Source organism: Ursus arctos, unplaced genomic scaffold, assembly GCF_023065955.2.
Source record: "Ursus arctos isolate Adak ecotype North America unplaced genomic scaffold, UrsArc2.0 scaffold_9, whole genome shotgun sequence".
NCBI lineage: Eukaryota > Metazoa > Chordata > Mammalia > Carnivora > Ursidae > Ursus > Ursus arctos.
In genome coordinates, this window is record NW_026623111.1 from 19,498,905 (window position 1) to 19,523,004 (window position 24,100).

Consider the following 24,100-nt stretch of genomic DNA (forward strand, 5'->3'; position numbering starts at 1 on the left):
AGAGAGAGAGCACACACAGGGGAAGGGGTAGAGGGAGAGGGAGAAGCAGACTCCCTGCTGAGCAGGGAGCCTGATGCAGGTCTGGATCCCAGGACACTTGAGATCATGACCTGAGCCAAAGGCAGCTGCCCAACCAACTGAGCCACCCAGGTGCTCCTGTATTCAATTCTTGATGCAGAGCAGAAGACTTGAGGCCACTTTTTCTCTACCTGCCTTGGAAAACAGAGATGTTACTGCATCTCTGTAGTACTGACTCCTCTGGGCAAAGTTAATCCCGTACTGGAGACCCTAACTCCTAGCAGGCTGCTGCCCAGGTGATGGAGGTCAGTTCCTGTCCCTACTGGGGAATCTGGGCAGTAGGACAAAGGCAGAAATATTATCTGTGTAATATGAATAATTAAAATTCGATTGTGTAAATTACTTTAGATGCTTATTTTGACATTAGGTAACTGTTAGTATGGTCTACAAGTACATTAAACTCTTAATTTTTTCTGTTCTAGAAGGGAGTAATGATGTAGATAATATGAAACAGTGGTTCCCAAGTGGGGTTCCCTGGACCACCTGGGTCAGCATTATATGGGGACTTGTTACACATGCATCTTCTCAGAGGAGTGTGCCCCAGCCCTACTAAAGCAGAAACTCTGCAAGTGGCGGCCACCAGTCTGTTTTAACATGTCCTCCAGATAATTCTCATGCACTCTGAAGTTTGAGAACCCCTGGTTCAAAATGTTTGCTCATTTATATTGGTTTCTGAAAAAGCATTATTATACTTTTCCAGCATTACCTTCTTAATTAATATGGTCCTGGATTAATATTAAAATTGATACAGAGACCGGAGTACTTCTATGTAGACATTAGGTGAGAATCTCCCCAGAAATTTGCCTGGCAATGGAGGTAGATGTTTTGTCTTCCTAAGGTGAGGAGAAGTTATCCTTGATTTTAACAACCTTGATTTAATAGTTCTTTTTTTTTAATATTTATTTATTTGAGAGAAAGCGAGAGATTGGGGGGGGCAGCCACCAAGCAGAGGGGAGGAGCAAACGGAGAGGGAGAAGCAGACTCTCCAGTGAGCCGAGAGCCTGATGTGGGGCTCGATCCCAGGACCCCGAGATCACGACCTGAGCAGAAGGCAGACACTTAACCAACTGAGCCACCCAGGCGCCCTGACTTAATAGTTCTTGATAATAATTACACATACCTCACAGAGTGGTTATAAGGGTTAAATGAATTAGTACATGTTAAGTACTTACAACAATGCCTGGCACAGAGTGAACTCTCAGAAAGTGTTAGCTAACATTTGTTAAGTATTTTTTCATTTGTATGTGTTAAATTGGAGCTCTTAATATCTAAACATATGCCACAGATAACCTATCAAGGTCTTGAAAATTAAAAGGTGAATAGATTATTCCCTTTGATATTAAGCTATGATACCCATAAAAAATGAAGTAACAGATTTGTTTTGTCTTGAAAGACAGGGGAAATGATAATTGGTTAATCAAATATGAAAAGCAGAAACAGGGAAAGGAAATTAAGGTAAGGAAATTTCAAAATCATACACACAGTTTCTGTAAAAGATTCCTTAAATTTATGTTATTCTTCATTTCCTTCACTTAGATCCTTGGTTTTATCTCCTTTTTCAGTTTTTTTCGTCTTTTTTTCTATCCTTCCTCTGTTTACATTGCATTTTTTAATTCTATTTTTCTAAATCTCTATGTAGCTTTTCTTTTCTTTTTTTATGTTGTATTAGAATGGAAGAATGGTACCAGCTTAGTACTTTTTTTTAGAACTTGGGCAATTTCCTGTAGAACCACCAGATTTATTTTGCCTTTATGTAATAAAGGCTTCTGGTATTTTTGGTCAACATGTTTACATTTTAGTAATTCACTTCTTTCTGAGTCTTACGACTGCTCAATAATGTGGATGAATCTCAAAATCCTGCCGCATGAAAGAAGCTACACACAAAGGGAACACACTGATTCCACTTACATGAAAATCTAGAAAATGCAAACTAATCCCTGGTGACAGAAAGCAGACCATGGTTGCCTGCGGGTGGGGCAGAGGGAGGGAGGGACTGCAAAGGACATGAGGAAACTTTTGGGGAAGGGTTCACATCTGCAAATGCTTATCATGTGAAGTTTATTGTATGTAAATTATACCTCAGTAAAGTTGTAAATAGAAAAAAAGAAAAAGAAATGGCAATTGTAGCAGAAATGGGTTTAAAACACACACATAAATGTACACATTCATAATAGTTTCTAGATATATTTTATTGCTGTATCTTAAGCAGTTAGGTTTTACTGAAAACTTCATTCTTTTAAGTATTTTGTGCATTTTCATTGGGGTAAGATATATGATATAAACTAAAAGAAATAAACCAGACGTATATCAAACAGACCTTCATGCTAATACTTTTGATTTTAAAGTTATCTTTTTCACCTTTTGTTTTTATGTAGGCCACTTAGTAATGGCAGCCATCTATCTTTACATTAATAAGTACTCCTTACCGTGAAAACCCTCTTGCTCTCAAGGTCTTTGTTTCTGCTATGGGGGGACGTAGAAGTTAGGAATGGCCTACATTCTGTAATGAAGAATATCTTGAGATTCCTTCTACTGGACCTTATTATATTTGGTCTTTGGGTAATTTTATTTAGAAATATTTTGTATTTGGACTAATTATTTCTAGGGGACCCTAGGAAAGACTGAATTTTTAATAAGGTAGCTTTGTTAAGTTCTCTTAAAAATAACAGTATTTTGCAAATGTTGTACATTTAAGCAGTGCATCTAGCAATAAAATATCTGGAACAATGTATTTTTTTAAGTCTTAACAGTTTCAGGTCCTCTTCCCCAAAAAGGGAAAAAAATGAAACCATTACTATCTAAATTTACAGTAAATTAAAAAAACAGTGATTATGAAATTCTTATTGATTTATAAGACGGTTTCTTCCCTTTGAGGGTAAGAATTTGCATTTTCTGGCAACTTATTTTTTATTTTTATAGGCTCTTCAAATAAAATGTCTTTAAACCTCAGTAATTTTTTAAAACTAATTTAATACTTGATCTTTTGGAAATATTCATACAAATTTTTTATCAGTAGACTTTTTTTCTTCTTTAGGAAACACAATGGATTGATGATAAAGAATCGCTTATTAAAATAGCTGCAATTGATAATGGTCTGGCATTTCCTTTTAAGCATCCTGATGAATGGAGAACATGTGAGTATTTAGAACCACCTATAGATTCTCTAATTGCCCTTTTCCAGAATAGGAAGGGAACAAAACTTACAGATAGCAAAAAAGGAGACGAAAACCTGGGCGAAGGATAACCATTGATTAGGGCTCTGGTGTAGAGGCTGGGGATGTGGAGATGTGTACCGCATGGGCCTTGCCGTGTATTGTTTGCTTAGCTTTGAATGACTGGGTCTAGTTTTGGTTTTTTGGCTTGTGTTAGTCTTGTAGAATAAGTTTTTAAATGTTTACAACATGAGTCATGTATTTTAATATTTGGGTAGAATTTAACTTTAACGCTTTGGGTAGTATTCACTTACAAAACAGTTTAGGCCTACCTCCCTCCTTCCAAGTGAGTAGTAATTTATCTACCTTACCAGTGTCCTCTGTGGTTAATGGTCTGGTTTGCTGCATCTTCTTGTGCTAGTTTTAGACATTTTTATTTTGCTTAAAATTGTTCATGACATCTTGAGATCTAGATTTATGGGTACAAATTTTTTTTTATAGAATTCTCTTATAATTAAAAAAAAATCCTCTCTATGCCTATTAAGTATTTAGGGGTGAAAGGAAATGATATCATCTCATTTGCCTTAAAATATTTAGGGGGAGGGAAAACAGGGATAGGTGAAACACATTTCGTAAAATTGGGAATAATTAGATTATTCAAAATATAGGAGTTCGTTGTACTAGTTTTTAAATTTTTTTATATGTTTGAAATATATGTAATATATTTTTAAAATAATCTCTGTATCGGGGCAGGGGGTGGTTCAGTTGATTGATCTCAGCTCAGGTTTTGATCTTAGGGTCGTGAGTTTGAGCCTCCCATTGGTCTCCACCCTGAGCGTGGAGCTTGCTTTAAAATAAATAAAAAATAATCTCTATATTTATGACTATGCCTTTTTAAATTCCTCTTGTTTATTAGTGGGCTTATTTTTTTTTTTTTTTTAAATCATTAGGCTTGCCACAGACTTGTCTGTTGTAAAGCATTGGCCTTTTTACATTTATTTATTTTCTGCTTTTTTTTTTTAAGATAATTAGCCTTGTGTAGATCAGGTGTTCAGTTTGTTTATTTGCTTTTTCTCTTTCATTGATTTGTGTTTTCCATCATTATTCTTTCCTTCTATTGTGTTCATCCTATTTTGCTTGCTTTTTAATTTTCCTCTAGGTATCCCTTCGGCTAAGCCATAGATTAGGTAGGGGCTGCTCTGTTGTTCTGCTCTGCATGTTCATGCTAGCGGATTTACCCTTTGACGGGAGTAACCTAAGAAAATTTTGTTTGGTTTTAAATTTTCTATGTCAGTTGATTTAAAAAAAAGAACTGCCCGTTGTCATTTTCGTGTTTTATTGCTTTCTGATCTGTGAATGTGGCTGCGTGAATTCTGTTTGAAATTTGTTAAGTAATTCCTTTATAATCTTGTAGATGGCCAGTTTGAAGGTACTTGAAAAGAATGCATTTGGACACCAGTTTTGCATCTGTCCATTAATTAAAGTTAGTTATTAGTCAAATCATAATATTTTTTGATCTGTTAATTTTTGAGAGTTTAAGTTGAAGTTCACTGTGATTGATTCTGGCAATTTCTTATTGCATTTCTATACCTTTTTGGCTCTGTATTTCACATATATGAAGGCTCAGCATTTTATCTTGCTGATGGCTTGTTCTTGTATTAGTGTGAAATATATTCCATTTTATCCCTCTCAGTGTTTTTTACTTTTCTTATTTTATCTGTTGTAACTTTGCTACACCTCATTTCTTTTTATCAGCATTTACCTGGTATTATTCTATACTTTTATTTTTTACTTCCATCATTTTGTTTTAAGTGTATGACTTAGAGACAACACTTAACTGGATATCTTTTTACTCAATCTGAGATTCTTTTAATAGATACACTCAAGTCTAGTTAAAGTCTCAATAAATTACTGATGTGTTTGAACTTTTCCTGCCATCTCATTTTTTTTTTATCTACCATAAATTCCAGTTGTTTTTTTTCCTTTCCTATCTTTCGTTGAACTGACTTAAGATGTCTTTGTTTCACTGCTTTTTTTCCTCTAATAGTTTGGAATTTATATGCAAATTGTATTTTAAAAGTGTCAAGTTTAAGGTGCCTACAATACATCTGGGAAATTTTGCCAAATATGCAGATGAGGATTAAGGATCTGGAACTTGAAAGAGGAATTGATATTGAGGATATTGTTTTGAAACTGTCACCATGGTAGTGGAAGCCGTGGTGGTGGTTACTGCCCAGGGAGGTGACGGTGAGCAAATAACGTCACTAGGACAGTGTGAGGTACACAAATACTCAGTAGATGTTTCCTGAACATTTAGCAAATGAGGGAGAGAATGGTGGCATTGAATACAAGAGGAAAAGCCAGCAAACGAGAAGCTGCTTAAAAAATGGAAGGTACACTTTGAGAGAGTAGTATTTCCAGAACCACACAGGAGAGAATTGTCCAGAGGGAGACGATCAAGAACAGTGCCACTTGCTATGGAGACATGAAGTAGCCTGAGAACAAACGGGCCTTAGGAGAGACTCTTATGAAATGACTGGTAGTCTTAGGGGAGAGAGATTTTCTGTTTATTTGTTTTGTTGTTTATTTAGGGAAAGAGTACACTTGAGCAGGGAGGGGCTGGGGGAGAGGGAGAAAGACTCTCCAGCAGACTCTGTGCTGAGTGCAGAGCCTGATGCAGGGCTCGATCCCACAACCCTGAGATTGTGACCTGCGCCGAAATCAAGAGTCAGACGCTCAACCAACTAAGCCACCCAGGTGCCCCTAGGTGAGAGAGGTTGAATGGTGATAATAGAAATTGAGGGATAGGGATTGGAAGTAAAGGCAGGCATGGAATAGGGCTTTTATGTGATTGGTCAGGGAAGAGTGAGAAGGAAATTGGATATAACTTCAGGGACATGTGGGCTGAGGAAAGGCTTTCTTTGGAATGGACAGTGTACTTTCACAGTGTACAAGGAGATAGTAAAAGAGAAGTAAGAAGGAGTGACTCCAGATACAGATTTTTTTCCTTAGGGCTTTCTAAGTGGTAGGAGCCATCAAAGCTGAAAGTTGTCATCGGATGAGCTTACAGTGGTTTCATGGGTGATTGTATTGTTTCAAGCCTTACACTTTCTTACAGGTTATCTGAGTATGCACCCTCTCTAGAAGATTACAAATCTTTCTGATCCTAGCACTGCATAGATTTAATGGTCTTCTTAGGAGAGAACTAGAATTAGCCTGGATTAATGGATCTTTGATCCCTTAAAGCCACTTACCTATTTACCTACTAATGATTTAAAATTTTGGAACATCATATGTTTACGCACACACACGAGTGGTCAATTCCTGATGACTTGTGACTAAGAGGGCAGGGAAACACGTCAGCCATGGTATTTGATCTGGAGCTATGAACAAATTATAGTTGTCCCGTAATTTCCAAACTCAGGAACAAGAGATTCAGATATATTTTTTGATGTAGGGCTGTTTGAGGTAGACTCATTATCAAGGTTCTTACTCTTTACTATTTAAAACTAAGGAACTTAATTAGTTCCAGGAATACCTTCCTGTGCTTTACCATCTACACTTGATCTTAGCCAAAAGGCCAAGAAGCGATTGTGCTTTACCATCTAAATTGAACAAGCAAACTTGGAATCAGGATGATCATTCCCTGATAACTTTTCCTCTCTCTCTTTCTCTTGTTAGATCCATTTCACTGGGCTTGGCTTCCTCAAGCAAAAGTTCCTTTTTCTGAAGAAATAAGAAACTTAATTCTACCATATATTTCTGACATGAACTTTGTGCAAGATTTATGTGAAGATCTTCATGAACTTTTTAAGGTAAATAAATTTTTAGTTAATTGTGAAAAATGAAATAAATCTTAGAGGAGATTTTTTTTAATAGAGCTAATCTGCAATCTGCTGCTTCTGGTATCACTACTTGCAGTAGAACCTGACTTAAACAGGAATTAGCAGTTTTACTTTACAGGAGCATAAATTTGTGAAGTTACACTGATTCTGAGTGTCTCTGAATTGAGACTATATTAAAACTTGACAAGTTGTTTTCTTCAAAAGTTGAATTTTTACAGAAGTACTCTGTAATTTATAATAAATGCTTAGTGAGCTACTATGATTCAATCCTCTCAAAAAAGCCTAAACCCATTGGCTAGAAGGTCATTTTAAATCCTTTTGGAACCAGTTGGAGTATGAGTAAACTATTCTTGTCAGTCTAGAGGCATCCAAAAATAAGTCAAGTAAAAATACTCTTTAAACATAACTTTATCTATTAGGAAGGCTTTGAAATGGCTTTACATGCTAAGCTGAAGGAATCATTTGTTTTCAAATATGTGTTTCAAATATCTTGATTTTTGGAATTGTAATAATGTCGGGTTTTTTTTTTTCCATTCCATGAAAGACCGACAGAAGATTTAACAAAGCCACTTTTGAAAGTCAGATGTCTGTGATGAGGGGTCAGGTAAGTTAACCTTTTTAGGATCTTGTTCAAAGAAAAAAATTCTCTCTTTGAAACAGTTGTTAACTCTTTTCTCCATGGTGACCCAGAGATGCAGTTCTTTTATGCTGAACCAAAATAGCTCGTATGATTAAAAATGAAGTGGATTTCAATAGACGCTTTCCTCTTGTTCTAAATTAGATATTTTTGACCTTTTTGTATATTGTTTGTTAGCCAGTTTCCCCCTCCTGTGAATTCTTTGTCCTCATTTTGATAACTGTTTTCCTGAGTGTTACTGTATTTTTCCTCCTGAAATCTACTTGCTTGGATGTTTCAATACTAAGTTCTGTTGCCTGTTGATTGTTTTTCTCATGGAATATATTTGGCCTTTTCTGGAGCACTCAGTGAATCACCATGTCACCAAAGTTGAGCACTGATAGAGGCATAAGAGTACTAATCGTTACTCAGTCCTGTCACTCCTTCTTACCTCCTTTATCTGGAGATACAGGGTGTTAGGTCTGCTGCTGTGGACCTGCAGGCGGCTGATCTACAGATAATGTCTGGTCCTTCCACTCTGTAGTAGTACTTAGATTCCAAAAGGAAGACTCGACATGAAATAAATTATTGTAAATAATTTTATAAATATTGTACACAGATAAATTATTGTAAACATTGTCTTTTAGTGACTTACTAATTAACTTTTTCTTCCTAAAGTACGCATTTAATTTAAGGTAGCTGTTTGCTGCATACCTGGGGCAAAGAAGTCTAGTTTTTGTACTGATTTTTACATTATATGACTTCAACAAACATAAATAATTAAATTAGATAATCATTCATTCACCAAATATTTGTTGGATGGAGGAAGGTAGGTGGGAGATGGGCTAGGTTGGTGATGGGTACGAAGGAGCGCAGTTGCTGTGATGAGCACTGGGTATTGTCTGTCAGTGATGAATCACTAAACTCTACTCCTGAAACTAATATTGCGCTACATGTTAACTAACTAGAATTTTAAATAAAAACTTGAAACATAAAAATATATATAAATAAATAAAACAAATTGAACGCTCTTATTGACCCTGATCATGACCTACTGTATTTAAAGTTAACATTCAGCATCTTTAACTTTAATAAAGATTACCAGTCCCAGATTAAAAAAAATAAATCAATGCCTTCACACACGTTCTTAGTTCCAGTCCACATCTTTATGAGAAGAATTAGAACATGTCACTGATTATGTGTGTAAAGCTAAAAACTTGCCATAAACTAGGGCAAAAGGTTTGGTTGTACCAAAGCACAAATCAGAAGGGTTTAAGGAAAATTATAAACAATAGAAATAAAATAAGTATTTTGACTTAGTTAAGGAACCGACTGAATAATGATTTTGTTGCTTGGAACAGAAGTTGCTGTTATTCGTTTTTGTTTGTTAGGTTTCTGTTTCAAAACACTGACTTACTTTAGGACATAAAATACTATCTAACTTTTCAGATGTTTTTTTTAAAAAACAGCTAAAACCCAAAAGCTATATATATAGGTCAGGGTACCTCCATCAACCCTCAGTTTGTTCTCTGTCGTTAAGAGTCTCAGATCATTCATTTTGTGTTCTGTCTGTGCCTGTCAGGAGCACTGGACCTCAGAACATATTTATGTGAAATATATTTTACATGTGGCCTGAAAAAATGGCAGAAATAATAAATAAAACTGCCCCATGAATACACAGTGAACTTCTCTTCAGTGACTTTTAAACCAGAAGCTCATCTGCAGGTTCAGTAATAATTGATTTTGAAGAAAATAAAGCTAACACTTCAGTACCTCCCGAGTACCTGACCCTTCACTAGATAGTGTGACGTTCGGTATCACATATCCCTACAGCAGCTCTCCGTAGTTCTGTGCATTTTATGTGGAGGAAACTTGGCTCAAAGGGGTGAAGTAACATGCTGAATCTGTGAAATAAGCGGCTCTTCGTCTGGCACCTCAGCTACATTTAGGCATCGCCTCTGCCTGAGACCCTTCTCATCTCTTCTCTGGATTTAATGATCTCGTAAGTGGTATCCCGACCTCTTCTCCTGTCTCTCTTTCACATTAGACCAGAGTCATCTCTCTAAAAGCACATCGGATCATGTCTCCTGCAACTTAACGACTCCCACAACTCCTGCGTGGGTGGAGGCTCCAGTGCCGACCTGGAGCACAGGCCACAGGACCTTTCGCACCTTCCTCGGTCTGTCCCATGCACCTGCCTTAGCTCTCGGCAGCGGCGGCCTCCCCTAAGCCTGGCCACTCCGAACCATTCTTCCCTCCCGTTTCCCATTTCCCAGCGGCGCCCTCCTGTGCCTTGTCACCACTCCTCAGTTGCCTCTTCCTTTTCCTCTGGAGGACAGTTTTCCTTCAGGCTCCAGCGCTGTCTTCCTAGGCTCGGAGTCCTGTTTTCTGCAGCACTCCCTGGAAATACACTGGTGTTGCATTTGACTCAAAAATTAGACTTTAAAACAGCACGTTGGGCATTTTGCTATTGCTTACGATAGCTTAAAACCAACCAGAGAGTAGGTGTGGTTCTAGATAGTGCAGGAGTTCTTATACCCACGGAAATTTGAGGACCGGTGGGCTAGTCTAAAGGAGAGCAAAGTCTATATGTGGAAGTCTGTGAGTTTATACCATCTGCCTTTGGCCTAACCATCACATCCCTGCCCAGTTCTCAGATCGATGGAGACGAAAGTGTCCTTGCCTGCAGTGCTTCGTCTATTTCTAAAAATAGTCTTCTCTGATTTAAACATATAATAATAGATTTGTTTGTTCTTTCAGAAGTGGAAAAAATGGGTGCTCTGTGGGGGAGGGGATCAGATTTTAAGCACAGGTCCACCGTTGTTAAAGCATTCATCACTTTTTATTCCAGTTATTTGTTCATATGGCTGTTTGTTTCTAGAACGTGTGTACTTTAAGGGCTCGCATGGGTTTTTTTCTCCTATTCAGTCTTTTCTCTGCCCCAACACAGTGCATGTTCCATAGATGTTTCTTTAATAAATAAATGCAAGATCATCAAGTGTCGTCTCAACTTTCAAAGAAACATTGATATTTAGGATAGTTTTAGGATTAATTTTTGCTATTATATGTTTAAAAATGGTTAAGCTTGTAGAATGACTTTCATTTTCTTTATACCATTCTGTTTTCCATATTCTCTACAACAATCTTGTCTTTAGAGTCAGGAAAATATTAGATATTACTTAAATTAGTGTGTTTAGACTACTTGTTCTCTAGAACAATTTTTAGAATAGAATTTTTAAAGAGGAAATAACCAGAACATTTCATTCCTCAGCCATGCTGGTGCCCACATTTATTTTCATGATAAAAACGATGCTTATAAATGTGAATTTCATGAATTCTTTGTGTTTTGTTATCCAAGTATAGCCAGACTAGAAGATTTTAAGGGAAGAACTTAAAAGGGATCCTAAAACATAAATACAATGAGTAACTACTGTAGCTAGTAAAGATTTATTTCCCTGAGGTATTAAATACTTCAGATTTTCTAGGATCTAAACCATCCAGTTTTATACTATTCAAAGTATTTGCATTTTATTTATTAGTATGGCTTTATGTTGAAACCTTTATGCAATCATTATTAAATAATCTTTATAAGAACCACTAAAATGTATACTGTCTATGAGATATTTTCCAATACCTGAAGGAGACATCTTTGTTTCTAAAGTACATAACAAAGGGAGTTTTTTACCTGGTATGCAGGAAAAAAAGAAAATGAATTATTAAAATCTTATTTTATCTGAACAGAGTAGAATAGGCTGTAAGCTATGCATTGAGTTTCATAACCTTATTTATATGCTCAGGTAGTAGTTCTGAGAGTATGTTTAAACGTGGAATGTAATATATTTTACTCTTCCTAGTTTTTTTTTTATTTAAGAGTAAACTCTTAAATAAAACTTTATTTTAAATAGCTACCTTTCCTAAATCTTTAACCCCCTTGCCTTGCATCATGCTCTCCCGTTGCACTTTTACCCTGTAATACCTGATATAATCTACTGATTCATGCTTGACTCCTCCGCCTGCTAAGATGTAAGCTCTACGGAAGCAGGGTTTTTGTTTGGTTTTGTTTTGTTTGTTTTTTACAGTTGCAGCCCCAGTGCTTAGAGCCTAGCACGTAGTAGGCATGCAATAATTTGTTTTTGTTGTTGAATGAGTGGGTAAGGCAAGTATAGAGTTAAAAGCAGACTATTTTTTAAGTTTTTTTAAATTCCAGTTAACATACAGTGTAATATTAGTTTCAGGTGTACAGTTGAGTGGTTCAACATTTCCATACATCACCTGGTGCTCATCACAAGTGCCCTCCTGCATCCCACCACTATTTCCCTCATCCCCCCACCCACTTCCCCTCTGGTAACCATCATTTGTTCTCTACAGTTAAGAGTCTGTTTCTTGGTTTGCCTCTATCTTTTTTTCCCCATCATCATTTGTTTTGTTTCTTAAATTACATATATGAGTGAAATCATATGGTATTTGTCTTTCTCTGACTTATTTCACTTAGCATAATACTCTCTAGCTCCATCCATGTCATTGCTAATGGCAAGATGTCATTTTCTCTTATGGCTAAGTAATATTCCATTGTGTATATATTCCACATCTTCTTTACCCATTCATCAGTGATGGCCACTTGGGCTCCTTCCATGCACTGTTGGTGGGAATGCAAACTGGTGCAGCCACTCTGGAAAACAGTGTGGAGGTTTCTCAAAAAGTTAAAAATAGAGTTACCCTATGACCCAGCAATTGCACTACTATAGGTATTTACTCAAAGAATACAAAAATACTGATTTGAAGGGTTACATGCACCCTGATGTTTATAGCAGCACTATCAACAATAGCCAAATTATGGAAAGAGCAGACAGTTTAGACCAGTCTTTGTTTAGCTTTGGTGTCAAATGGAGAATATGGAACCATTCACTTTATTCGGTCTGTTGGGCATAAATGGATGAAATAAAAATTGTAGTTATGAATAAGTGGTTAAAGTAATGTCAGTGAGCTGAACGAAGGTCTTTATCTTATTTGAACTAGTGACAATATCTCTTCTTTCCACAGATCTTAAATCTTACTCAGGCACTGAAAGACGGGAAGAGTCCCGTCCAGCTGGTACAAATGCCCTGTGTGATTGTGGAGCGCAGTCAAGGAAGAAATCAGGGTCGGATTGTCCAGCTGAGCAGCGCATTCACCCAGACTGTCCACTGCAGGAAGCCATTCTTTTCCTCCTGGTAGCAGATGTAAGAGTAAAAGAAACAAACCGTTTGGCATTATTATGTTGTTAAAACAATACAGTAATGCAAATCTGCTGTTAAGAGCTCCCGTTGCCAAAATCTCAAAATAATGTAAGTCTTTAAAAGGTTATCTTTTGAATGTAATCAAAAGTTTACAGTTTTTTTTGTCCAAATATTAAATTTCTATTTCAGGGAAAAAGTGATGTATCTCCTATATTGTATTTTTGTAGAAAAATTGTATTTTATGTTGTTGATGTTAGTTTAAAAGGTAATTTCATGGTTTACACGTTCTGAAATGACTGTAATTACTTTAGAATTCCAAGTAGAAAAATAAGGTTGTTTGTTGACTTTTAGTAACTTTTTATATTCTTTTTAAATATTGAGAAGGATGTTCATGTTCACTCCTCTTACATTATAAAAGGCCTTTGAGGGTGAAACTGCTCTTGTGAACTTTAATAAGTGGTTAATAGAAAAACAGGTAAGAATAGAGCAATGTTGCCTTAATTGAAAAAGCTGCTATTTTAGACCTTGTATAAGTGCCCCTAAAGTGACCATTGTTAGCGACCAGGAAGTTATATTTTGGTTGAGTAAAAGGTGACCGTTTTATTTTCTGTACTTCAGAATATTTTTGGTCAATTATTTTGTTACAGTAAGGAAACAAATCGAAAGATATTCCCCCTTTTTAAAAAAAAAAATGGAAGCTCTGAACTGGGACTGGAGGGGACTAAATGAAATTGAGGCAGATCTCTCCAATATTTTGAAATTCCAAAATAGCATTAAAAGTCCCTTTTGTTTCTTACATGGGATCAATTACTTAATCAATTAGTACTTTAGAGTACTGATCTTACTCAGTTTAGTAGTTCAGTTAGTAATAACTTCACTGAAAAGTAAACCATACCTCAAAGTGTATATTGGATTGCATTTTGGGGTCCTAGCGCGTAAGTCCTTAAAAATAACAGTCATATTGTAGGGTACTTGAAATTACCAGTGTTAATATAATGAATAGTCGACTTTAGAATATCACTTCTAACTAAAGGGGAACATGACAACGATAACCATAAAGTCATTTATATTTGATTTTGAAAATCAGTACGTTAGACATCCTAGGACTTCGTAGCACCTTTAACTCACCAAGTGATTGAAATGGAGACGAGCGCAGTATGAACATGTGATTACTAGGAATCAGAAGCTTCATTCTTTTCTTCAGGCCCCAAACAAGTAACATCACCACTCAAACTAAACTGGCAGTTTGTAGTCTGGGCCTTTTGGTTTTTTAGCTTTCTGTCTTGTAATTTTTTTTTAATTAAGTATTTTTGTGTAAAAAATATTTCATGAAGGTTAAATTAGGACGGAAGACAGGTCTACAGCTCCCCCTTCCTTCACCTCTTTCTCCTGGTCTCCATGGATGCGGCGAGTGAGAACACGGCTGCCTCAGTACAAGCCACTGGACACCTGTGTTCTCCTGCCTCCCCCGGCCTTCCGCCGCCTTTGTGCTGAGAGCGTGGGGAATGGACTGGAGATTCAAAACTCAACCACCATCTTTAGGCAAATACTAGTAATTAAAATGTGCCTTTTGAAGCTGTGTTCTTAAAGAAATAAGTTGTTATGATGTGGGTACTGCTTTCATAAAACAGTTTCTTTTTAATTTTTTGGATTGCTATATTAATTTTTATAATGGAAAACTTAGTAAATTCCTACTGTTTTATATCCTGAAGTTACAAATAGTGTGGAACTATTTTTTAAATGGCCTGACCAGGCTAGAAGAGTAAAGTCGAAATATTTAAGGTATGATCATAAGTCAGAGTACATTGGTTGTATTTTGTAAATTTTCATGAACTTGATTCTTATTTAAATATTGTGTTAATTTTTTCAATGAGTATATTTATAGTGTCAAACTTGGTAGACTAAAGGTAATAAAAATCATTGTCTTAAGGTCATGGTTCTCCTGAAGTATGTATATTGAATATTTAGAATGTTTGTGAAAACATTTATGTTTATAAATGATGCCAAACTACCATTTCCCTCATCTATTAGTGGTATAGTTTAATTCTTTAAAATTCCAAAAGCCATATTTAACTGGAACCTTTATAATTGGAGAAATTTTACTTTTGTTTAATTATATGCTTTCTTATTCTCCCCCGAATTTGTCAGCAATTGGAGGCTGTGGAAAACCTGTGGAAGGTTTTTTACAGACTTGAAAACAGTTTGAGTCACAATTTTTTTTTATCTGAAGTTCTGTACTGATGGAATTAAAGCCTTATTAAAAACATAGCGAGTGTTCTTTAATCACATGGCATCTGAAATCCTTTTACAGACACATGAAGAGCTAGGCAGGATCTTACGTTTGATATTCTGTCTTTTCTCCCAGAGTTGCTTGGGCAACCGCACGGAGTTGTGGCAGAGATTCTTAATGTCGCCCTACCTCTGCCAGCCTCTGTCGTGGGTCGTCTGGGGCCATGAGACTGAGTGCTGGCCAGTGAGATGTGGGGACGAGCGATCGATGTGACTTCCGGCCCTCGCAGTAAAACTCACTGCCTTCACAAGCAGTGGTCGTGATTGACCATTCTCTTCTCTTCCCGTTGGCGTCTATACCAAGAATTTGCAGAATGGAAGCAGCCGGGGCCCGTCGGGCACAGCCGGGGGAACTGCCCGGAGAGCGACCCGACTGAGTGGCCTGTGCCGCGAGCAAGAAGTACGTGCTTGTGTTGAGTCATGAAGTCTGGAATTCATGTGTTACTGTAGCGTAGTCTGCCCTATCTGGGCATTACAATATAAATAGAAAAATACAGATCATTTTAAAATAAAAAATCAGTTTTAGGAGGCACGATGGTAGCAGCAGCGGGTGGTTTTTTTAATCTCCCTGAACCCCCAGGTGCTGTCCATAGCAAAAGAAAAAACACCATCTCTGCTGAAATTAGGTGGTAGAGTAACCCTGTGAATCCCAGAATCCAAGCAGTTTGGGCTGAAACCATCAATAGCAGTAAGATCACATGGGAACAACAGCTTCGGAGGAGCAAGCAGGAGCAAAGTAAGGGTCCGGCGTCCGGCTCCTTGCTCAGCGGGGAGCCTGCTCCCTCTGCCGGTCCCCCTGCTTGTGCTCTCTCTCTCTCTCTCTGACAAAATCTTAAAAAAAAAAAAAAAAAAGGAAAGAAAGAGAAAGAAAGCAAAATCAGGGGCCTGTGGTGTGGCTGCGAAACCACAGTGGAAATAGGGCTGTTGAGCGTTCAGTTGGCAGCTAGTGAGAGCCCACAGAGAGGTCTAGGGCTGCTAGGGCAGCCTGGTCTGCAGAGTTCTCAGAAGTAGCCCGAGAGTGCACATGGGCCCGCCCTGAGGGAAATGATTGAGTGTAGAGCACACATTGGCAAAGGAGGGACTGGGCAGGCGCGGGTGCGGGAGAGAAGGTTCGGACGCTGATGGAAGAGGGGGCCCAATGAGACCGAATACGGGAAGTACTAACGGGGTACACAGAAAACCATGTTCTCTAACACGGTGTGGTAACTGCAGCAGAGAGAATCCTCACACCACAAAATTAGGAAACTGTCCTGGCCCACCTCACCTCCTACACAGGAATCTTCTAAAAATACAGGGAAATCCTTCTCACTTAAACACAACCACATCTTGCACTATGCTCTAAGAGAAGGATAACGACCTATATAACATATCCACAGAAAGGGAAGATACCCAAACACATCCGCAAAGCAGAGAAAATCTGTGATCTAATATTTTTAAAAATTATGAAGAAATTCAAAGAATGATAGAAGCTTAAGAAAGAAGACTAGAACATCAATATTGGAAAAGCTCAGATTAGATAGGCCAGCAATAGGAAGAAATAAAATGAGAGCTGACAGAGCTCAGAGCAAATATGAGAGTTAAAAATACACTTCAGAAATAAACTGGAAGGAATACAAGAACAAATAGACAACATATCCTCAAAAACCCCACAGCAAACATCACACTGTTGGAAAGTCTCAAGGATCTGTATTAGTTTTCTATTGCCGCTCTAATAAATTACCACAAACTTCAGGGACTCAAAAACAATACAGATTGGGTTACCTTACAGGTCTACAGGTCAGAAGTCCGATACAGGTTTCACTGGCTAAAATCATGGTGTGAGCAGAACTGCTTTCCTTTCTGGAAGCTGTAGGGGAGAATCTGTTTGCCTACCATCGCCAATTTCTAGAGGCCTCTCACATTCCTTGACTTGCAGCCCTCTTCCATCTGCAAAGCCAGCAACAATAGGTTGAATTCTTTTTTTTTTTAATGTTTTTTTATTATATTATGTTAGTCACCATACAGTACATCCCCGGTTTCCAATGTAAAGTTCGATGATTCATTAGTTGCGTATAACATCCAGTGCACCATGCAATACGTGCCCTCCTTACTACCCATCACCAGTCTATCCCATTCCCCCACCCCCCTCCCCTCTGAGGCCCTCAGTTTGTTTCTCATAGTCCATAGTCTCTCATGCTTCATTCCCCCTTCTGATTACCGCCCCTTTCTTTATCCCTTTCTTCCCCTACCGATCTTCCTAGTTCTTATGTTCCATAGATGAGAGAAATCATATGATAATTGTCTTTCTCTGCTTGACTTATTTCACTTAGCATTATCTCCTCCAGTGCCGTCCATGTTGCAGCAAATGTTGAGAACTCGTTCTTTCTGATAGCTGAGTAATATTCCATTGTATATATGGACCATAACTTCTTAATCCAGTCATCTGTTGAAGGGCATCTCGTTTCCCTCCATGATTTGGCTATTGTGGACAATGCTGCTATGAACATTGGGGTGCATATGGTCCTTATCTTCACTACGTCTGTATCTTTGGGGTAAATACCCAGTAGTGCAGTGGCTGGGTCATAGGGTAGCTCAATTTTTAACTTTTTAAGGGACCTCCACACTGTTTTCCAAAGTGGCTGTACCAACTTGCATTCCCACCAACAATGTAGGAGGGATCCCCTCTCTCCACATCCTCTCCAGCAATTGTTGTTTCTTGCCTTGCCAATTTTTGCCATTCTAACTGGCGTAAGGTGGTATCTTAGTGTGGTTTTGATTTGAATTTCCCTGATGGCTAATGATTTTGAACATTTTTTCATGTGTCTGTTAGCCATTTGTATGTCTTCATTGGAAAAGTGTCTGTTCATATCTTCTGCCCATTTTATGATTTGTTTATTTGTTTCTCGCGTATTGAGTTTGAGAAGTTCTTTGTAGATCTTGGATACCAGTCTTTTATCTGTAGCATCATTTGCAAATATATTCTCCCATTCCGTGGGCTGCCTCTTAGTTTTTTTGACTGTTTCCTTGGCTGTGCAGAAGCTTTTTATATTGATGAAGTCCCACAAGTTTATTTTATCTTTTGTTTCTCTTGCCTTTGGAGATGTGTCATGAAAAAGGTTGCTTTGGCTGATGTCGTAGAGGTTGCTGCCTATGTTCTCCTCTAGGATTTTGATGGATTCCTGTCTCACATCGAGGTCTTTCATCCATTTGGAGTTTATTTTTGTGTATGGTGTGAGAGAGTGGTCAAGTTTCATTCTTTTGCATGTAGCTGTCCAATTTTCCCTGCACCATTTATTGAAGAGACTGTCTTTTTTCCACCGGATGTTTTTTCCTGCTTTATCAAAGATTAGTTGCCCAAAGAGCCGAGGGTCCATTTCTGGGTTCTCTATTCTGCTCCATTGGTCTGTGCGTCTGTTTTTGTGCCAGTACCATGCTGTCTTTGTGATCACAGCTTTGTAGTACAGCTTGAAATCCGGCATTGTGATGCCCCCAGCTTTGTTTTTCCTTTTCAACAATTCCTTGGAGATTCAGGGCCTTTTCTGGTTCCACACAAATTTAAGGACTATTTGTTCCAGTTCTTTGAAAAATGTCATCGGTATTTTGATCGAGATAGCATTGAAAGTGTAGATTGCTCTGGGTAGCATGGACATTTTAACTATGTTAATTCTTCCAATCCATGAGCATGGAATATTTTTCCATCTTTTTGTGTCTTCGTCAATGTCTTTCAAGAGTGATTTATAGTTTCTAGAATATAGATCCTTTACGTCTCTGGTTAAGTTAATTCCAAGGTAACGTATGGTTTTTGGTGCTATTGTAAATGGGATGGATTCCCTAATTTCTCTTTCTTCAGTCTCATTATTCATGTATAGAAATGCATCTGATTTCTGAGCATTGATTTTGTATCCTTCACCCTTCTTCCCATATATAGACCTAAATACAAGAGCTAAAAACGTGTAGAAGAAAACAGGAGAAAACCCTAGTGACCTTGCATTTGTAGAAGACTTCTTAGAGCAGAAATGGCATAAGCCATAAAAGGAAAAAATTGGGAAATTGGTCTTCATCAAAAACTTGTACACTATATAAAACATACTTAAGGAAATGAAATTTCTGCCACAAACTGGGAGAAAATATTTGGCAAAAATGTCTGATAAAGGAACTGTATCCAGAATTCCAGAATACATAAAGAGATTATACAACTCAAGAAGTAAAGCTAGCCAATTAAGAAATGAACAAAAGATTTAAGCAGACACTTCACCAAAGAAGATAAGTCAACGGCCAACGAGCACATGAAAAGGTGCTCTAGCATTATAATCAGGGAAATGCAAATAAAAACCGTGAGTAAAGTTAAACACCTACTTATCATGCCACCCGGCCTTTATCCTTACTATGGAAATGGAAACAGACAGCCACATAGAAATGTTAATAGTAGCCTTTTTTGTAATACCCCAAACTGGAAATAAATTCACCAAAAGGTGAATGGGTAGGCAAAAAATATGTCCATACAACAAAAAGGAGCGGACTTTTGGTACACAAAGCACTGTGAATAAGTTTCAAGATCATTATGCTATGTGAAAGAAGCTAGAAAGAGAGCATACCGTAAGATTCCATTTATATAAATCTTTCTAAAATGAAAATTAGTCTATTGTTAAAACAGTCCAGGGGTTGCTTGGGGGTGGAGGCAGAGGGAGGGATGGATTGCATGGATGCATGAGAAACGGGGATGATGAAAATACACTGTAGATCGATCACGGTTCTGATTTCACAGGTTAATTCTCTCATCAAAGATCGTCAAATTGCACCGCTCATTGTATGTAAATTATTCTGCATAAAACAATGAATAGTGAATTACAATTTCAGACCTATCAGATTTGGGAAAAATTAAAAGCCTAACAATTGGCACAATCATTTGGGAGAGCAGGATCTAGCAAACTTGAAGATGCAAGGACTCCGGTGGGGCATGCATACAAGGAGACGCAGACAAGGTTGATCAGGGCTGTAGTGTTCAGAACACTGAAAACCTGGCATCATCTTAAATGTGTCAGCAGGAAAATGGGTAAGTAAATTGTGGCACACCCATGCCATGGAAAACTTTAAAAATCATTCAGTAACGACACATACCAAAATGCACACATAAACCTCAAGACAACGTGGAAGGTATGTACGTGTATCATTTATATAAATACAAAGCAGTGCTGTATGTTGCTCTTTGACACATGGGTACATATAAGTACATAAAAGTGTGGCCAGGAATGGCCTTCTTCTCCAACTTCAGAGTAGTTGTAAGCGGTAGGAGGGTCTGGAAGCAGATCTAAAAGGCACCAAGCTCACGAGAAGGATTAAACTTCTTAATGATCTGAAGCAAACACACACTGTCCGCTTTTGTTAAAATTTGAGTGGTAGGGGAATTTTTTTTTAAATATTATTCTCTGTTACTCTCCATATGCTTCAATTATTTCCTTTTTTTAAATCGGCTTTTATACGGGAGCATATTGATAGGAACGCTCTGTGTGCCAGTCTTTATTAATGTGCCCCAGCTCCCATAACAAGACACCACTGAGTGTCTTAACCAGCAGAAATGTATTTTCTCACGGTTCTGGAGGCTGGGAGGCCAAGATCAAGGTGCTGGCAGGGCTGGTTTCCGGGGAGGCGTGCCCCTGGTTTATGGCAAGGCACCTTATGTCCTTGCATGGCCTTTTCTCTGTATACTCATCTTAGCGTTTCTTCTTTTTTATTTCTCTGAGAGAGATCACGCACAAGCAGGGCTGGGGAAGCAGTGGATGGGCAGAGGGAGAGAGAGAAGCAGACTCCCTGCTGAGAGGGGCTCGATCCCAGGATCCTGGGATCGCGACCTGAGCCGAGGGCAGACACTTGACCACTGAGCCACCCAGGCGCCCCTCTTCTTCTTCTTCTAAGGACACCAGCCCTATTGGGTTAGGCCCACCCATATGACCTCATTTAACCTTAATTACCTCTTCAAAGGCTCTATCTCCAAATAGAACCACATTTGGAGGTTCAGGCTTCTGGATATGAATTTGGGGGAGGACACCATTCAGTACCTAACACCACCCAAGGTCAAAATCTTCTCAGCATCTGCATTTGCATTTCTTCCTCTGAACTTGGCAGGGATGAGCCCCCTTCTCCGTCATATGCCTCACGGAAGACGAAGATCATTGTAAGTATCTTCTGAAGTAAGGTCTGAAAGGCTTTCTTCTTAACATGTAGAACTTTTCAACTGGATTTATAATAATTATTTTGACTACCGAGATAAGTTCCTGCTTACTGCCGGGCTCATGGTTCTGTTCTAGACTGGTGAACCAGAACGGCTCATTTCTCAAGCACGGCAGATAACATGAATTTTCTCTGGCTTTTGTTCATCTCCTAAAAGCCCAACTCCTGGCTGGATAACAGTGTGTATGATAAATATAAATCGCTCATTGAATCCCACAAATATCTGTTGGGTATGCTGTATATCGAATTCTCTAAAAGGTAGTAGGACTACAAAACTCAGCAAAATACATTTTCAACTCTTGGATTCACACTTCAAGGACTGCACAAAGGGAGAAGAAAAACCTGGAAATGGTAATAGGGCTAACATCAAGTATTTTCTAGGGAATAATGTTCTTATCTTCGTGTGTCTTACACTGGCACTTTTCTACCTTTGCCTCTTCGCTTGTAAATTCCTTGCATAAAAGGGAGAGAGAGTAAATGCTTTGTAGGCTAAACGCTTGACCGCCTTTGGCTTGAGCTCTCAATGTATTTCTTATTTCTAATAGAAGCATATTTTCAACGTCTTAATTTCTCTTGGACTGTGGAAAGTGTGGAACAAACCTGTTTAGTCTCTTTTTTGGAGGTGGGGAGTAGATCGTCTCCGAAGATGGTTGTCATTAGTTCCTTCCCACCTTGTAAGTATGCGCCAGTCCACCCATCAGGAAGCGCTGTCCTCCTCTCCTCCTGTTCAGTCTGAGCTGGCCTTGCAACTGCTTTGAACATCAAAATGGAGTGAAAGTGAAGCATTACCAGTTGGAGCTTTGCCTCCACCCTGACCCTGGGAGGTCACCCACATAAGACATCCAACTCCCGAGTCCACCATGCCGTGAGGAAGACCACGCTAGTCATGTGGAGAGACCATACTGAAGGAGAAATAAGATCATCCTATTTACCACATCATCTCTCTGCAGAAAATCAACAAAAAAGTCTATTATCTCTTATATCGACAATATTCAAATATCTTCAATTATTTGCCAAATACATAATTTTACAGCTAGATTTCCTTGAGTTGGAATCCAGTCAAGTTTTATCCGCTGCATTTGTTTGTTCCATCTTCTAATCTAGAACAGTCCCTTCACGTGCCCCACGATGGTAACTTTTGGAACATCCTCCCTTCTGAATTTGTCTAATTATTTCCTTTCACTGTGTAGCTTGATCTTCTACCCCTATAGTATTTTCTATAAACCGAAGGTGAGATCTGAAAGTGTGACTAGGTTCAGGTTAAACATTTTTGACAAGAATATTTCAGATGAGGGGTGCCTGGGTGGCGTGGTCGTTAAGCGTCTGCCTTTGACTCAGGGTGTGATCCCGGCGTTCTGGGATCAAGCCCCACATCAGGCTCCTCCACTGGGAGCCTGCTTCTTCCTCTCCTACTCCCCCTGATTGTGTTCCCTCTCTCGCTGGCTGTCTCTGTTACATAAATAAATAAAATCTTTAAAAAAAATTTATAAAAGAATATTTCAGATGAGTCTGCACATTTCCTCCTGCATTTACATCAAGAGTTAGATAACACAGATTTCTTTTTATTGAATTCATCATGGTAGGGGAGGAAGTCCCAAAGGAGCCAGGGAGCTATGGCAGTAGGAACTCTGTTCACAAATCAAAAAATACCCTTGTCTATGTAGAGGGTGGTTAGGTCTTCCCCTCCACCATTTCTTTGAAAACTTAATTTTTGTCCCATCTTCTTTATCGATAACTTTTTCTAAGTTAGCTCTCTTTTTCAATGATGGATGATGATGATGAGTTGGTTTTCAACAAGCAAATGTACTAATCTGTCACAATATCAAAACAATATGGTCATGAATGATATTCATTAAGTCTAAAATCTCAAGAATGAAATTCATAACTTACAACAAAGCTGTATTTCACTTTTGTGAGCTTTCGTTCTTTGCTGTGAGCCATTTTGCTATTACTCGGTGCTTTTCAGAGGAAGATCCTTAAATATTAAGTGGGCTCATGGATTGAACAGTGAAAGTATATAACAAAAATGAATTTATCTAAGCAAACTGCATTATTAATCAGAATCATTTTATTCTGTATGTTTTTAGCCTGTTTCAAAATCCATGTAAAGAGTTCTTTGAGAAAGTAAATCCTTAAGCTTTAGAGTTTTTCTTCTAACACCAAGTAATGCAATAGATTTGACTTTTGTCATTTCAAAATACTATAAACTTACTTACGTTCTAATGTTGCTTATCTTCAATAAATGGAAAGTACGCCCCAATTCTCTTTTGACTAAGAATTTTAAATTGGAATAGACCTGTATTTAAGTCCTGGTTCTGCCCCTTATTAGCTCTGTGTCCTTGGACAGATCTTGCAATCTCCCGAACCAGCTTTCTCTCCACATGTAAAATACACAAGCTAATGGTAACTTCAGAGGTTTGTAACAAGGGCATATAATATACATTTTGTGAAAAGAGTAGTACAAATTCTGGTAGGGGCACCTGGGTGGTTCAGTTGGTTAAGTGTCTGCCTTTGGCTCAGGTCATGATCTCCGGGTCCTAGGATCAGAGTCCCACGTTGGGCTCCCTGCTCAGCTGGGAGTCTGCTTCTCCCTCCCCCTCTCCCTCTGTCTCTCCCTGGCTTGTGTGCTTTCTCTCTCTGTCTGTCAAATAAATACATACAATCTTAAAAACAAATTCTGGTAGTTATAGATTGGGT

General features: G+C 38.2%; 1 protein-coding gene across 3 annotated transcripts in view; it reads left to right on the plus strand.

Annotated features, from left to right (window-relative positions):
- Nucleotides 1-15,728, plus strand: part of PI4K2B (phosphatidylinositol 4-kinase type 2 beta) — a 29,910-nt gene extending 14,182 nt beyond the window's left edge. For 2 of the 3 annotated variants that reach the window (XM_026514534.4, XM_026514535.4), the window contains exons 6-10: nucleotides 1,472-1,533; nucleotides 3,113-3,212; nucleotides 6,912-7,045; nucleotides 7,620-7,679; nucleotides 12,732-15,173. In XM_026514534.4, the coding sequence (XP_026370319.1) occupies nucleotides 1,472-1,533; nucleotides 3,113-3,212; nucleotides 6,912-7,045; nucleotides 7,620-7,679; nucleotides 12,732-12,905 (530 nt within the window). In that variant the 3' untranslated portion in view covers nucleotides 12,906-15,173. Of the gene's footprint in view, nucleotides 1-1,471; nucleotides 1,534-3,112; nucleotides 3,213-6,911; nucleotides 7,046-7,619; nucleotides 7,680-12,731; nucleotides 15,174-15,272 lie in introns of those variants that run through there. The other variant, XR_003320487.4, reaches the window with a different exon arrangement.
- Nucleotides 15,729-24,100: the final 8,372 nt, after the last annotated feature.